General features: G+C 42.6%; 1 protein-coding gene across 1 annotated transcript in view; it reads right to left on the bottom strand.

Annotated features, from left to right (window-relative positions):
- Window positions 1-16,900, bottom strand: part of RHBDD1 (rhomboid domain containing 1) — a 75,263-nt gene that overhangs the window by 20,131 nt on the left and 38,232 nt on the right. Inside the window, exon 6 of the mRNA XM_075004494.1 lies at window positions 15,904-16,020. Within this exon, the coding sequence (XP_074860595.1) occupies window positions 15,904-16,020 (117 nt within the window). The remainder of the gene's footprint in view (window positions 1-15,903; window positions 16,021-16,900) is intronic.

The raw sequence follows: 16,900 nt of genomic DNA, 5'->3' as shown, positions 1-16,900 counted from the left end.
ATGCCACCATAATGGGAGAAAACAGGCGAGATAGCCACCAAAGGCGTTGTGGGAGGACAAATGGTGGTGCAGAGACTTGTTAACGGCTCTTGGGTATTTCATCAAAAAGTCTTGGTAGGAAGCACAGGACTAAAGAAAAGATGGTGGTAGAGCATTGTTTCTACTGTAGTGTACTCTCTGATTCTTCATGGAGATTCACAGGCTCATTGATGATGTAAGAGCTGAGAGGCGGTGGCCTTCAATGAAAGCGGTGCAAGAATCCCTAAGGGAGCCAAGTGACCCATCAATTTCCTTACTGAACAGGTCATTGCCCCCAAAGGGCACATTTTGTACTGTTGTCTAGACCTCCTTGGCAAACAAAGGCAGTTAACAGGAATGTCAGAAGGAGTAGTTACTGTGTTCAGAGGTCACAGGGCTTGGTAAGTAGTGCATTTGGTCAGCTGTGGACTGACAGTTTATTCGCTATGGCCGTGTCTACACTAGCCCAAAACTTCGAAATGGCCATGCAAATGGCCATTTCGAAGTTTACTAATGAAGCGCTGAAATACATATTCAGCGCCTCATTAGAATGCCAGCAGCCGCGGCACTTCGAAATTAATGCGGCTAATTGCCCCACAGCTCGTCCAGACAGGGCTCCTTTTCAAAAGGACCCCAGCAACTTTGAAATTCCCTTATTCCTATCTGCTATCAGGAATAAGGGGATTTTGAAGTAACCGGGGTCCTTTCAAAAAGGAGCCCTGTCTGGACGAGCTGCAAGATGGCGAGCTGCATCAATTTTGAAGTGCTGCGGCTGCTGGCATTCTAATGAGGCACTGAATATGTATTTCAGTACTTCATTAGTAAACTTCAAAATGGCCATTTGCATGGCCATTTCGAAGTTTTGGGCTAGTGTGGACATAGCCTATGTGTGGGCCCCTGAATAAGCAGGGAACCTTTCCTAATTATGCAAGGCTCTCCCTTGGAACTTTGATCAACTTACCTATTTCAAGTCTCTGAGTGGTTTATCGCTCCCTGGTCGGAAGGAGTAAACTAAGCCAGGAAGATTAGCTTTAAAAGTCATGTGCTTTGGTAGTTCTAATGCTACAAAGATGGTCAGATAACAGGAGAGCTTTGGAGAGAATGTGAGAGGCTTTCGTTCCAGATCAGCACTATATACAGTATCAGGATGGCCAGCATGCAACAGCAGTGGTGTCATACAACATATGTGCCATGTTTTATTTCCTGCCTAAGGACAAACAGGATTTTGTGAACATGTAGTGCAAGTTCATAGCTGTTCTGGTGGAAAAGATTCTTGAACTGAAGGGACTAACAGAGATACTACTGAGAATCTGAGGTGTACATAGCAAAGTTTAGGAAACCCCAGTACCTCAAGTTCAAGGAAGAAAAGAGATGGACACTAAGCCATAGAATAAAGAGGACGTAAGAAATGAGGTCTGATGGTTCACAAAAATCTTTCATAGGAGGTCATGGCAGCATTCTATACAGTTGAGAGGCAGATAAGAATGATCAGGTTGCAGCCTCCAGAGAGAAGATAACCAGGAGGAATTCCACAGTTATTAGATACCAGAGGTGTCAATGTGGTAGCTTTGGAAATAACATAAAAGATTCAGCAGGGCCAAGGGAACTGAGATGTATGGGGAAACTATAAGGATCACAGCTCAATGCAACCTGTTAAAAAAAAAAAACAACAAAAACCAAAACAATCCCCAAGTGTGCCCATAGGTGGTTCTCCAAACAAGCAAAAAGAAAGCTGATGCTTCTTGCCAACTCAGTACTCAGAAGAATTGAAAGAACATTCAGCAAGGGTCAGGGAGACAAAAGAACAGCATATTGCCTTTCTGGGGCAAAGATACTAGATATCACTGGAAGACTGGACAGGCTTCTGAAGTCAACAGGTAAGGATTCATTGCTAATGGATCATTTTGGCACAATAACACTACATTGGGGAATATCTCACAGATAGCAGAAAACTCCAGGAAACACAAAACAATACTGAAGAAAATCATAAAAGCAATCTTCTCTCAGATCTTTTCTGTCCCACAAATGAACACAGAAGGCAGAAGATTATGGAAGTGAACTCCTGACAAAGTAAGTGGAGTAGCAGCAAAGGTTTGGTTTTGTGGTCCACAATTGATGTGGCAAGAGGGCTGTATATTTTGGAAGGCCTCCATCTCAGTGGAAGACCTAACTGTTCAAGGTTAGGTTGGCTTGAGTAGCCAAGAGGAACTCAGATTAACAGCAAAAAGGAAAGGGTACAAAAGATGAAGAAACACTCCGCTCAAAATCAACATATTGAGAACAAAATTAACCAAGGCACCAAAAGATATGAAGACAAGAAATTCCTGAATTGCCTATACACCAATACTAGGAGCCTGGGCAACAAAAAAGAGGAACTGGAATTTCTCATTTATAAGAATAAATTCAATCTAACTCATATTACTGAAACCAGGTGGTATGATTCATGTTACTGGAATGTTAAAAATCAACAGTTATAACCTAAGTATGAAGGATGGAATAGTCAAAAGAGAAGTGGAAGTATCACACTGTCGAAAATGCAATACCGGTTTCCAAATCACTGCTAACTTTGAAGATTATCTTGAATGCTTATAGTAAGGGGTAGGGACCCTTATGTCCCAAAACTATCTACCCATGATCTAAAAATAGAATCATAGAATCACAGAATCCTAGGGCTGGAAGGGACCTCAGGAGGTCATCAAGTCCAGCCCCCTGCTTCAGAATGGATTCCTTGGGGATCCCCTCCATGATTTTTCCCAGAACTGAGGTAAGTCTGAACAGTCTATAGTTCTCTGACTGTCCTCCTTTCCTTTTTTGAAGATAAGGACTATATTTGCCTTTTCCCAATCATCTGGGACCCCTCCAGATCTCCACAAGTTTTCAAAGATAATGATCAAAGGCTGTCCAATGACATCTGCCAATTCCCTCATTACCATTGGATGCATTAAATCCGGACCCATGGATTTGTGTATGTCTAGCTTTTCTAAATAGTTCTTAACCTGTTCTTCCCCCCAGGTACACAAGCAGAAACTGCAGTTACTGGAGGATTCCATCCCAGATATAATTGCCAGAAAGGAACTGGACAGATAGTCCATGACACTCATATGCCCTCTGTTCAGAGCACAAGCAGGCACATTAAAGCAGGTGCAATTAAAGAGACACTGCTATTGAAGTGTCTTCTGGTATCAGGTGCATGGAGTGCATACACTCCTACAGAGAATAATCATACGGATCAGTTTTCAAAGAACCAATGGGTTCTTTAATTTTCTAGTTGCTGCAACTAACATTCCTAATAAATATGAACCTTTCCAATAAAGAACTTAGAACATAATCTTCTCCCCACTATCATCACTCAGAAATTCAGATGCTGTCAAACAACTCCAGAGTGGGTCATTCCACAACCATAATTGTTAATACTCTCCAGAGTACAAGAAGAAGCCCCATTACGCAGCTCCAACAGAGCATCTACTAATTACGCTCAAACTAATTCAACAGAATTACATGTTTGACAAGACAGTGGCCCTGTCAAACCCATGGTGAAGGACAGGATTTGTTTCCCCAGAAACAGGAAGTTACTAACTTTGTGCAATAACAATGGTTCTTTGAGATGTGTCCCCCCACAGGTGCTCCACTCTGCTTGTCAGTGCCTTGTCATGCTAGCACTCAGAGATTCTTCTGTAGCTGTGATTTTCCATGCTGAACATGTGCAGAAGTGCCTCTGCGGGCTCCTCCATTCCTTCTCTAACTGACAAATAGAGCAGGATGCTCCAAAGCTGAGGAAGGAGTTAAAGAAGTGGAGCACCCACAGGGAGACACATCTCGAAGAACAATCACTACTGCACAAGGTAAGTAACTTCCTCTTCTTAAAGTAGCAGTATCCCCATGGGTGCTCCACTCTGTGTGACTATAAAGCAGTAGTCACAAAATGGAGGTGGTTTTGGAGCTCAGCCACTACCACAGCAGACAACACAGCTTGGCCCCCTTGAAGAGAAGATGTGATGGTAGACAAGAGAGAACACAGCCAAGCAAGCATATTAGTGAAAGACCACATGGCTGCCTTACAAATGTCCATAAGGGGTACATTCTTGAGAAAGGCAGCAGTGGAAGACATGGTCCAGGTGAAGTGGGCTGTGACGGCACCCAACAGCTCCCTACAATGAAGGGTGTAACAGGTGTGCATGCAGGAGGAAACCCATTTGGAGAGTTGCTGAGATGAGAAAGGCAGGCCTTTGGACAGCTCCGCAAAGGATTAAAAAAGCCTGGGAATCTTGCGCCAAGGCTTCATATGGTCGATGTAGAAGGCCAATGCCTGACAGACATCTAACATACGCTACGCCACATGCACTGGGATAGAATGCAGCTTTGGAAAGAACATAGGTAAGTGAATTGGTTCATTGATGTGAAATGACGAGAGAATCTTTTCCAAGAGTTGCAAGCGAAGAGAGGCTCAGCCGTCAGGGCAGCTAGCTCCCCAGTGTGCCTGGCCTACGTAATTGCTATGAGAAATGAGTCCCTTCATAGACAGATGGAGCCAGAGGCACGTCACCAGGGCCTCAAAGGGTGGCTTCATAAGGTAGTGAAGTACATGGTTGAGGTCTCAGATGGGGACTGGTGTAGGGGAGAAGGGACTGATGGAAAGGTGTTTTGAAGGACCATTAAGAAGCATTTGGTGACAGGATGGGCCAGGAATGAAAACACTTATTTGGGCTGGTGTAACACTGTTAAGGCTGTGACATGTACTAGGACCATGCTGAGACTAAGGCCAGATTCACTCAGGTGCAACATGTAATCCAAAAGGATGGGCAAAGGCATGGTATGAGGAGGTGTGGAATGATGGGAGTGCATTCAGTGAGAAAACAACTGATGCCATTTATAAAGGAAAGACTTGCATGTCAATTCCTATCTACCGTTGACAAGGATTCTCTTTACTTCCTCACAGCATGTGGTTTTGACGTTCTGGAACCGTGAAGGAGCCATGTGTGGAGATGCAGTCTGAGGGGATCGGGATGCAGAGTGCAGCTGAAGATCTGAGACAGAAAGTCGCAGTGAGGAGGAGATGGATAAGGAGCCACTCCTGACATCCAAAAGATGGTTAGGGTTAGGTTTAGGTTAGGGTTAGGGCAACTAGGATAATGAGGGCTTGGTCTTGTCTGACCTTGAATAGCAGCTCGTGGATAAATGGAATGGGAGGAAACATGTACAGCACAGGCACGTCCCACGTGATGGTAAAGGCATCCCCAGGGAGTGCCTCCTGAGCCCCGCTCTGGAACAGTACCCATGACATTCTCTATTGTGTCTGGTGCTAAGCAGCTCTATATGAGGCTAGTCCCACCATTGTAACACCCTGTTGATGGCAACCATGTTGATTTCCCATTCATGATTATCAGTGAACGTACACCTGAGAGCATCAACGATCACGTTGAGAACTCCAGGGAGATACATAGCTATGGGACTGAGCTGGTGTCAGATGCACCGTGTCCACAGTCTTATGGCTTGTGCACTGAGAGACAGTGAACAAACTCTCCCTTGGCCGTTGATGGAATGCTCTTTAGAGAAACTAATAGGGATTGCTATGCTGGAAACATGAGCCTGCTAGGTAAGAGTGGTGGTCGGTGAGTTACTTACATGCCACCCAGGACACATTACACAATCCATTGCTTATTGCCAAGCCCTAAGATACAACCATATCTGCTCCAGTCTCACCAACAGAAGCAAAAAACTACAAGATATTTACTGAGCATTCATAAAACTTAATTATCCACCAGTAAAAGTAAAGAAACAGATTGACAGGGTCAGATGAATACACAGAAGACAGCTACGTCAGGAAAAGCCCAAGGAAGAAGTAACAGAACAGAACTTCACATCACCTATCACCCTCAGCTTAAGCCCCTTAGGTGCATTACTGAATCTACAACCTACCCTGGAACAAGATCCCTCACTCTCTCAGGCCCTGGGTGAAAGACCTGTTCTTTCCTACAGACAGCCACCCAACCTAAAGAAAACACTCACTAGCAGCCACACACCATGGCTGTGTCTGCACTAGCCCCAAACTTTGAAATGGCCACGCAAATGGCCATTTCGAAGTTTACTAACGAAGCGCTGAAATGCATATTCAGCGCTTCATTAGTATGCGGGCGGCCGCGGCACTTCGAAATTGATGCGCCTCGCTGCCGCGCGGCTTGTCCCAATGGGGCTCCTTTTCGAAAGGACCCTGCCTACTTCAAAGTCCCCTTATTCCCACGAGCTGATGGGAATAAGGGGACTTCGAAGTAGGCAGGGTCCTTTCAAAAAGGAGCCCCGTTGGGACGAGCCGCGCGGCGGCGAGGCGCATCAATTTTGAAGTGCCATGGCCGCCCGCATGCTCATGAAGAGCTGAATATGCATTTCAGCGCTTCGTTAGTAAACTTTGAAATGGACATTTGCATGGCCAATTCGAAGTTTGGGGCTAGTGTAGACGTAGCCCATATCACAGAAACACTAACCTAGGAGCATACCTATACTAGATACAACATCACTGGACCTAACCATGTCAGCCACACCATCAGGAGCTCATATACCTGCACATCTACTAATGTGACATAAGCCATCATGTGCCAGCAATGTCCCTCTGCCGTGGACTGTCTCTACGCCAAAGGAGGAATGGACTGAAATCAAACATCAGGAACCAGAATATATATAAATTTGTAGGGGAACACTTAAACCTCCCAGCTGCCTAGGACATAGAATAATGAACCCTAAAGAGGTATGTTATACAAGGATTTTACCACTAAATTACAAAGGGAATTCTGAACTGGAATTCATTTGCAAATTTGACACATTTAATCTGGGGCTTAACAGAGATCCCAATTTACTTATGTATTACAAGGACAATTTCCCCACCTTTGATATTCGCAGGAATGGCACCCATCCCACTTTATTTATTTCTTCCACAGGTCGTATTAATAACTCTAATCCAAACCATAACCCTAGCCCTCTCCTCCTTCCCCCAATTCGTCTTCTCCTCCTCCCCACTCCTCTCTGCTATACAAATTCTGGATTCTTACTTATGCTCCAAATCTGATGAAGTGGGTCTTACCCACAAAAGCTCATTACCCAATAAATAAAACTGTTAGTCTTTAAGGTACTACAGTACTAATTTTTCTTTTTTCTTTCTTTTTTTTTTTTTGGTGGTGATTCTATACCAAGTGTGGTCTGAAGGTTCACAAATTCTTATTTTAACCAAAACCTGGTTACTTGTACCTAATGAATAAATAAGCAGCATTTATGTAGAAATGTATATCTTTGTACCACTTCACAAACATGCAGCAGTAATTAGAACACACAATTTTGATGCCGTTGTTTTTTAAAACAAGTTTCTTGCTGTATTCACAGCACACTTGAAAGTATTTTCACAAGAGATCTTTTATCAGCCTAATTTTCTCTGGGAACTTACGCTGCTCCTACACTATCACTCTCCCACTGGATGTGCCATAACAATGAGGCGATTCAAAGCAGGTTAATGAGGCACTAATGTGCATATTCAGCACCTCATTAGCATAATGGCCACCATGTGAATTTCTAAGTGCAGACTTTGAATTGCAGATTGACAGTGAAGATGGTGCAGCTTCAAAATAAGCGCCCCACTTCAACATTCCCTTACTCCAGTCTAGGTCTGTGAATATACACGTTAGTGCCTCATTAGCCTCTCTGAATCGCCTTATTACCATGGCACCTCTGAAGGGAGAGTGATAGTGTAGCAGCAGCCATAGACTCCTCACAAGAAGGAAAGCATTCAAAAGGAAAAACTGGTAAGCCACTACAAAAAAAGATGTACCATCACTTTAAAGTAATAATAAGAAAAAATAACTTAGGCACATTTAATAGACAGTTTGCAAATTCAAACAAAAAACTCTTATGCCAGCAATACATTTACACTTTTTCAATCAGCAAATGCACACCACATTTATTGTTACTGGAAAAGTTGTATGATAACATCTATTGAAGTTAAAGAATACTTCTTTTACTCAGGTTTACCATCTGGGATTCAGACACATTAATCAGAATACAAGAACATATATGTCATAGCCAATAGCTTGTCTCTTAAAATTTCCGTTAAATCAACATGTAGATCATCTACTGAGGGATAAATCTGGGAACATTATCAAAAAGTAGTTGCTGATGTCAGCCAGCATGAACTCACAGCAGTGTGCCTGGTGGTAGGAAGAAAAGCATGCCCACTTGTCTGGAGGTGTATGCATGCCAAGCGTATGCAGCTTGGTTCCGAAATCCTTCATGGAGTGAAGGACGTCAACAGTCTTTCAGCAAAAAGATGTTGTCTATCGAAGAGGAGGTCCTTCACCTTTTGTTTTAACTCTTAGGGGACTCCTGAAGATTAAAGCCAAGACGTGTGGCACATGACTACAGCAGATGCCATAACCTGGGCTGCCACATCTGCGATGTCCATTGCGGACTGCACTGCCATACTGGCAATAGTGTACCCTTCTCATATGATGCTGATAAGGGTCCGGTGCTGGTGTTCTGATAGCACCGGAGCTGGCTCCTGGAGCTTGGAGTTGTTTTGATAGTCATAACTGGCCAACAGATGTGTAGATGTGTAATTGGCCACCCACAGTAGGAGCATGCCAGACGAGTACACCTTATGCCCCATTATGTCCCACTTTTCGGTGGCTTGGGCCTGGGGGGTAGAGTGGAACAATTTGGTCTTGTTGCAGACCACATCTACTACCAGAGAGTCAGCCCTTAGAGGCCACAAACTACTTTTTATACGCCCTTTTATTTGTGGGTGAAATGGAGGCCAGTGTTCATCATATGACATTGTCAGGGTCCATCATGGCTTCATCCATTGGAAAAGCCACTCTGGATGAGGAGGGGGGTTGTTGCGTATGAAGGAGGCAATACTGTTTAACATGCACCTCTTGCAAATCCTTGTCCTGGGCTTGGGCTACCCTCTAAAATGAAAGGCGGTGGGAGGTCTATGGGAGGGGGTAATACGGAAGACACTGCATCATTGTGTGAGGACGAGGAGGGGTGGAGTGGGGAGTCCTGCCCCCTTTCTCAGAGTCCTCAATACCAGAGTGCTGAAACAGTTGGTATGGTGCCAAGGTCAATGGCCATATAGTGATGGAGGACAGTCCCCCAACACCTTGGACAGTGCCAACTGGATGTAGGAATGGGGAGACTGTGCTTGCCACAAGGACCACTCTGGGGCCTGGTGGTGGTAGGAACAGTGGTATGCAAACCATGGAAGAGGTAGAGGAGGATACGCCATAGCAGGCAGAATATCTTGCCATGCAGAGTGCATCAGACTTGAGTGCTGGGAGGAGAAGACACTTGGGCAGTTGGAACCACATCTCAATGGGGTGATGCCCGCAATGACCCTGATCGCTGAGACAGGTGTGGAGAGGTCAGCGGTGCTGGCATGAGGGAGAGGACGAAGCGCTGTCTACAGCTGAGGATGGTAGAGAAGGAACTGAGGATAGCACAAGGAGGCACTACTGCACATGCATGGTGATGGGAAACCTCAGCTATAGAACAATCTCTGAGCACCAGTGCGAGGACACACCAACACCCAGAGTGGAGCATCCAGGGGGACGCTACTCTAAGAAGCACATTTAGTATGGGTTTTCCCCGTCTTCCTTATTTGTATTTCTTCCTCTTATTAATGCAAAGAAGTCCTTTTTCTGTAGACTAGAACACCCTTTTAACATCCCAGATAACTAAACTCAGCATTCCTTTTAAAGCAATAACACTACTTATTTTTGCTTTAAAAAAAATCTAATACTTCAGCCCTAGGAAATACTACCCAACAGAACTCCCCACCTGGGTTGGTGGAATACCAACACACAGCTATATAAAGGTATATCTACAGTACAAAATTAGGTCAATTTTATATTATCGACTTTGAGCCTCTGATTTAACAAACATGATTTTGTATGTCTCTGCTAGGTGGTTGTAGTTGAGAGAGCACATCCTTACTGCCAGAGACTGCATCAACTCAAACACTGATACCCTGTGGGTACACTACAGTCCTACAGTCTCTGCAGCAGACTGGAATTCTAGGTCGGGACCCAGTGCGTTATGGGATGAAAACATGGATTGTCCTGTGTGCCTGTAATCACCCTGCCATATCTGTGGCTCACAAACAGACCAGCTATTCACTAGCCTTCTCCCGTGGTACACTAGTCTAAGGCCTGTTCTACACTAGGGATCAAAGTGTATCCCAGATACGCAATTCTAGCCATGCTATTATCATAGCTAGAATCAACATAGCAGCATCAACTTTGTTCCCTGGCATAGACCAGGGCTCTTTGGGCTTGCACTGACATCCCTTACTGCCGCTTAGAGTACCAGGATCAGCGGCCAGCCCCAGAGACAGTGATTTTGCCGTATCTTCACTGATGGAACAAAACTGATCTTCAGAAGATTGATAACGGAGTGTTGAACCCCCCCAGAAGTATATATATACCCTAAGGCCTTTAATTTCACATGGTGTTGCTCTGTGTCTCTGGGCTATCACTTATCAACCATGCCCTGTGCACTTTGTGCACAGACATCAGGGTTTCTTTTCCTGGTTCAGAGATATGCCTTCCCAGACTTTTTATACCCAGCAATCAGATACAGTGTCTCTCCTGAACTATCCCTGCTGGAATGAGTGAGTTTGTGCCTCTGGGTGCCCATACGCAGCTGTGCCACTAGCTCTCCACACTGCTCAATTCAAAAGTTCCCCAAGGGTTTTTCCTGCTCGCCAGACTTAAAAATATTAGAATTCAAAGTGTTCATCTCAGCCATGACCAAAACACTCTGGGTCATCACCTGGAGTCCAGTAACTCTAAATTACAATACACAATATTTAAACTACTTTTAATGCAAGGAATTAATGTTGCCTCTGGTTTTACTCCAGTCATACAGGTGGAGTGTAGGTGTTGATTTTAAAAGCCCTTTAGGTCACAGAATCACAGGGCTAGAAGGGACCTCAGGATGTCATCTAGTCCAGCCTCCTGCTTCAAGCAGGATCAACCCCCACTAGGTAATCCCAGCCAGGACCTTGTCCAGCCAGGACTTAAAAACCTCAAGGGATGGAGAATCCACCACCTCTCTAGGCAACGCATTCCAATGCTTCACCACACTCCTGGTGAAGTAGTTTTTCCTAATATCTAACCTACACCTCTCCTTCTTCAACTTCAGACCATTACTCCTTGTTCTACCATCTGACACCACTGAGAACAGTTTCTCACCCTCATCTTTAGAGCGCCCCTTCAGGAAGTTGAAGGCTGCTATTAAATCACCCCTAAGTCTTCTCTTCTGTAAACTAAACAAGCCCAAATCCCTCATCTTATCCTCATAGGTCTTGTGCTCCAGCCCCTTAATCATCTTTGTTGCCCTCCGCTGAGCTTGCTCCAGCAAATCACATCCTTTTTATACTGCGGGGGGGGGGCCCAAAACTGGACACAATATCCAAGATGTGGCCTCACCAGTGCCAAATAGAGGGGAATAACTACTTCTCTAGATCTGCTCAAAATGCCCCTCCTAATGCACCCTCGTATGCCGTTGGCCTTCTTGGCTACAAGGGCACGCTGTTTACTTATATCCAGTCTTTCATCCACCATAACCCCTAAGTCCCTTTCCATCGTACTGCTGCTGAGCCAGTCAGTCCACAGCCTCTACCAGTGCTTGGAATTCTTCTGCCCCAGGTGCAGGAGTCTATACTTCTCCTTGTTGAACCACACCAGATTTCTTTTGGCCCAGTGCTCCAATGTATCCAGGTCACTCTGGATTCTCTCTCTACCCTCTAAAATATCTACCTCTCCCCCTAGTTTTGTGTCATCTGCAAACTTGCCAAGGATGCAATCCAGTCCCTCATCCAGGTCATTAATAAAGACACTGAATAACACCTGCCCCAGAACCGAGCCTTGTGGCACTCCGCTTGAAACCAACTGCCATCCAGATATTGAGCCATTGACCACTACCCGTCGGACCCACCATCAAGCCAGCTTTCTATCCATCTTCTAGTCCAAGGATCCAATCCATATTTCCTTAACTTATGGACAAGAATGTTGTGGGAGACCATAACAAAAGCTTTGCTGAAGTCAAGGTATATCACATCCACTGACTTCCCCATGTCCACAGAGCTTGTTACCTCATTATAGAAGCCAATCAGATTGGTGAGGCAGGACTTGCCCCTGGTGAATCTATGTTGGGTACTTTTCATTACTTTCCCCTCTTCCAAGTGGTCCAAAATGGATTCCTTGAGGATTCCCTCCAAGAAGGACTTAGCAGTGTAAACACACTCATTACAAATTCAACTTAATGATGAATACATCAACTTAAACTTGTTCCCAGGGCAGACCAGCTCTCTAGGGACCAAAATTCTAGATTTTTTTCCCAGTATTCCAGGACCTAAAATTCTGAAAGACTTATTTCTCCAACTGAGATAACATTAACTGAAGCGCCACTTTACAACCAAACCGCAGGGCAATTATAATAGTAGCAGTCGCTGAGGTGTCACAACTGCAGAGAGGGAGAGAAAGATCTAAATTTAGATTAGGTGATACCTGTCTCTACATCTATCTATCCATCTTTTTCCAATTACACTATTTAATTTTTACTTGCATAAATGACTTTAACCATCCATGCAATTGTAAACAGCAAAGAATTACATATTTTTAGGAAACACACATCCTTTGAAAGGGCAGTGCTCACTCATGCTCATTATTCTTCAAGTTAATTGACAGGGAAGAACATCCTAATTGCTCATTAGCACTGTAAATGTACTCACTGTCTTGTGTTAGGGTCTAAAGAGACATACAGAACATGCAGCTGCATATTACTACTTTTGAATGACAATCACTGCATTCACGTACCCAGGTAAAAGGAGTGCCTACATTTTACGAATAATACTTTAAATATTCTTCAGTACTATAAATTTTGAGCTTTAAATATCTTTAGTTCTTTAAATTTAACAGCATGCTAAATAAAATAAAGAAAATCTTACTGCCACTGAATGCAGAGTGTGCTTATTTAGATGTCCTCAAGAAAAATACTTTCTCTGCAACTAGTAGAAGAGGGAGAGGAAACAAAGTGGTTGGAGCAGGGAGAAGCTTAATGTGGAGGGAATGGGAGAGGGAGAAGACACTGTCTTTTCAACCGATTGGAAAGGGACAGTTTATCTGAATTTTGTGCAGTCTCAAAAAAGCCTTCTTTCACCTGGATGGGGGGCAGACACTTTAAATTGCTGCACCTCTATGTGGTAGATATCCAGCACAGATAATGACTACAGAAGGGATAGGGATATTAAATTAAATGGATTTAAAGGAAAGCACTGCTTATGGGAGCTAGGAGAGTGGGTTACAGCAGTGTTTCTACACCCTTTAACCACTCATATGAAGTGAGCACTACAGGATCCCAGCAAATGGAATCAAGGTTGGGAAATGGTTGGCTGATGGCAGCCCCCACCCCACAATATCTGCAAATAATTATGACTTGCTAGGTATTACCAGTTATTTGAAGTTAAAAAATTAAGACAAAATTGTGGCCTAAGTAAATTACATCTATTGCTTCCTGTCTTTCTTCCAGCATGGCTGGAAAATAATGCTGTAAAAATCATACAAAGACAAAACAGTACAAAAATAAGTTCTACAGGATAAAGTTGTACAGGAGGCAATACAGAGTGTTTCCCTTGTTCTGCAATCTATAATGATTCACAACTAAAATTAATATTAAAACGCTAAGAAAGAAACAGTAACATAGCCTTACAAATGTTGATGTCTCAAACTAAAGTTAAAAAAATGTGCTGGTCAGACCCCCTCATGACTCAGATACTACCTGAAGTCCCTCTCTCTCTCATATCTCCCTAGAGGACATTCTCCAAATAAGAATAAATTACCTCTTTGTCAACACACGACATAATATAACAAAATGTTAGGGGGGAAATATGCTGTTAACTTGCAGTGATACAGGTTATTTTAAGATCATTGAAGGTGTTTCGAGCTGATTTATTAACTCCTTTCTGAGGTATGTATTAAATTATTATTTATTTGTATTACCACAGTTTTGTCTTCGCTATGATAAACTGATTTACCTTTGTAATAGTGCAAATCCAAACATTTCAATAAAATGACATCTCACAACATATATCTCTTCTGCAGGTAAATTAAAATTAACATATATGCAGCAGTTTTTGTAACAATACATAGGATCTCACAGTATATGCCATGGCTTCATTTTTACAGGATGCCTAATAAGTCTACTGCAGTATGAGAAAATATAGATTGAAGTCTACACCTTTCAAAACAGCATTTATTCATTAGCTATCTATAGGCTTCTATTTGTAATGATGATTCAGCAGCAGGAGGATTATTTATAATTCTGAACCCTCAAATACGTGTGAAGAAACAAGACTATTTTAAGAATAGTAATTTTCATTTACAATAGAAACAACAGTTTTCAGTTTTCTCTCACTAGCAACGCAACAAAATAAAAATTATGTAGGAACATATGCCATTATTAGTAACACAGATTATTTCACAGAATCAAAACTAAAATATTCAAAGTGAATTCTACTTTTGACATGTCTTTACAAAGAAACAGAGAATACCCATAAATAAAGCTTTTGCTAAAACAGTTACTCACCACTGTAACTGCTGTTCCTTGACATGTGTTGTTCAGGGCTACTCAAGGTAGATGTGTGCGCGCCACATGCATAACTGTTGGAAAGTTTTACCCTAGCTTCTACCCACTGGCTCAGATGTGGAGCCTGCAGAAGTGGCACTGATGCGGAGCCCTACATATGATCCAGTTGACCCAACCGCCCCTCAGTTCCTTCTTGACAGCTACTCTGAAAGTGGGAAAAGAGGGTGGATTTCAAAGAGATCTCAGCAACACACCTCTAAGAACAACAGTGAATAACCATTTTTTCTTCTTTGAGTGCTTGCTCGTATTTAAGTTAGGTGACTTCCAAGCCAAAACTGAGAGGAGAGGTGGGAGTCAACGCGTGGCTGACTCAAGGACAGCAGCCCTGCAGACCACGTACCATCCAGACTGGTGCACAATAGCATAGTGTGATGTAAAAGTGTGTACAGAGGGCCATTTTACAGCTCTACAGATTGCCTGGAGAGGTGCATGAGCTGGGAAGGCAGTTGAAGAGGCCTGATCTCATGTAGAGTGCACCAAATGGAAGGCCAAGACGGCTGCCAGGTTGACCCTGAAGGTAAAAGAGGCAAGACCCTACTGCTTCAGAGAAACAAAGTATTCCAGGACCGACAGGACATAGGTAGACAAGGTATGAGGTTGCAGAACTTTTAATTTCTGGTACAGTATCCCCCGCCCCCCAGGAATATTTCTTACAGCAAAAGGAATATTTGTCCTTTAACATATATGAAGTAACTATTTCTATCTGCAGCTCATCAAGAACACCAAAGTTAGATATCAGATTATGATGGTCTTCAAATTCTAGTTTGTTTCTTATGAGGTCATGTAAGGATCAGATCTCAACCCCATGTATTCTAACATTTTTATACGTGACCTGGGAGAAAACAAAGTAATTTCTGACAAAAATGCTGGGGAAGTAATAAACAAAGAAGAGGACAGGTCACTTATACAGAGTGATCTGAATCACTTGGTAACCTGAGCATGAGCCAATTGTATATATTTTAATAGGCCAAGTATAAGGTCATGTGCATTTATGAACAATGAATTGGTCATATTTACAGAATGGGGGTTTTATCCAGCACAGCATCACACTCCATAATCTGAAAATTCATTCAGGCAGCTTTTCCTGATTTTGCTTGTAAAGAGGATTGTATACGTGGAAAATTATGAACTCTGAATAATTCACTCTCTATTAAGACAAATGATTGCTTAAAATTGTATCCAATGCTACAAAATTCCTACCTCTATCATGAAGACTGTTTCTCAGTGCTGTTTCAAATTGTTCCTCCTCAGTAAGTCCACCCGTGTATATATCATAGTCCCCTGGTGTGCTGGATGGATAACCTGAATTAGAATACCCTAAATTTGAGAACAAAAAAGCATAAATATATTAAATGACTAAATAAAATACTGACATTGAACAACATATTTTATTTTACTGTTTATCACCACCCTGAGTAGATTTTCTTTTTAATTAGAAATCAAGTTCTCAGAGGAATAAAAACATGATTAACAAAGTGTCTGCTACAATCATATACACAATTATGCTGATTTTTTTTCAGATTTGTACGTTATAAATGATAGGTTATGGAGGCAGGCAAGGTATCAGATAATTAATATTTTAAAGAAAAATATATTTTTAAATTGTTCTCATCTATGAATGAAATAAATTGCTCCATTTTAACAAAAGGCTTGCACTCTAAAATTAGAGGGCTGAATTTTAATGAGCTACTCTTTTAATTAAAATGCTAAAAACTGGAGACCACACAAATGTGATGGAGATAAAAGCCTGAATTTTCTGTTACCAGTTATGCATTGTTTGATTGGTACTTCATTTCACTTCTATGCACAGGCTCCAACATACACTGTCTGCAACCATCAACATTTTTCAGAATCATCTTTGAGACCTAAAAAAATTCTGAATTAAGGTAATCCTGCCAAAAGCACTGCAATTTGCAGGACAATCCAGAAATTCATAGCTGACTGTCATTGTACAAACTTATTTATAGTACTCTACTACTTACACAGTATGAGTGAAAATTAACACGATACCCACTACCAAAAAAGGATCTCTCTCACTTTTAGAGCAGCAACGAAGGGTCCTGTGGCACCTTACAGACTAACAGAAAAGTTCTGAGCATGAGCTTTCATGAGCAAAGACTTTGCTCACGAAAGCGCATGCTCAAAACTTTTCTGTTAAGTCTATAAGGTACCACAGGACACTTCGTTGCTGTTACAG

The sequence above is a fragment of the Carettochelys insculpta genome, chromosome 10, assembly GCF_033958435.1.
Source record: "Carettochelys insculpta isolate YL-2023 chromosome 10, ASM3395843v1, whole genome shotgun sequence".
Lineage (NCBI taxonomy): Eukaryota > Metazoa > Chordata > Testudines > Carettochelyidae > Carettochelys > Carettochelys insculpta.
This window is presented reverse-complemented; position numbering and strand designations above follow the sequence as displayed.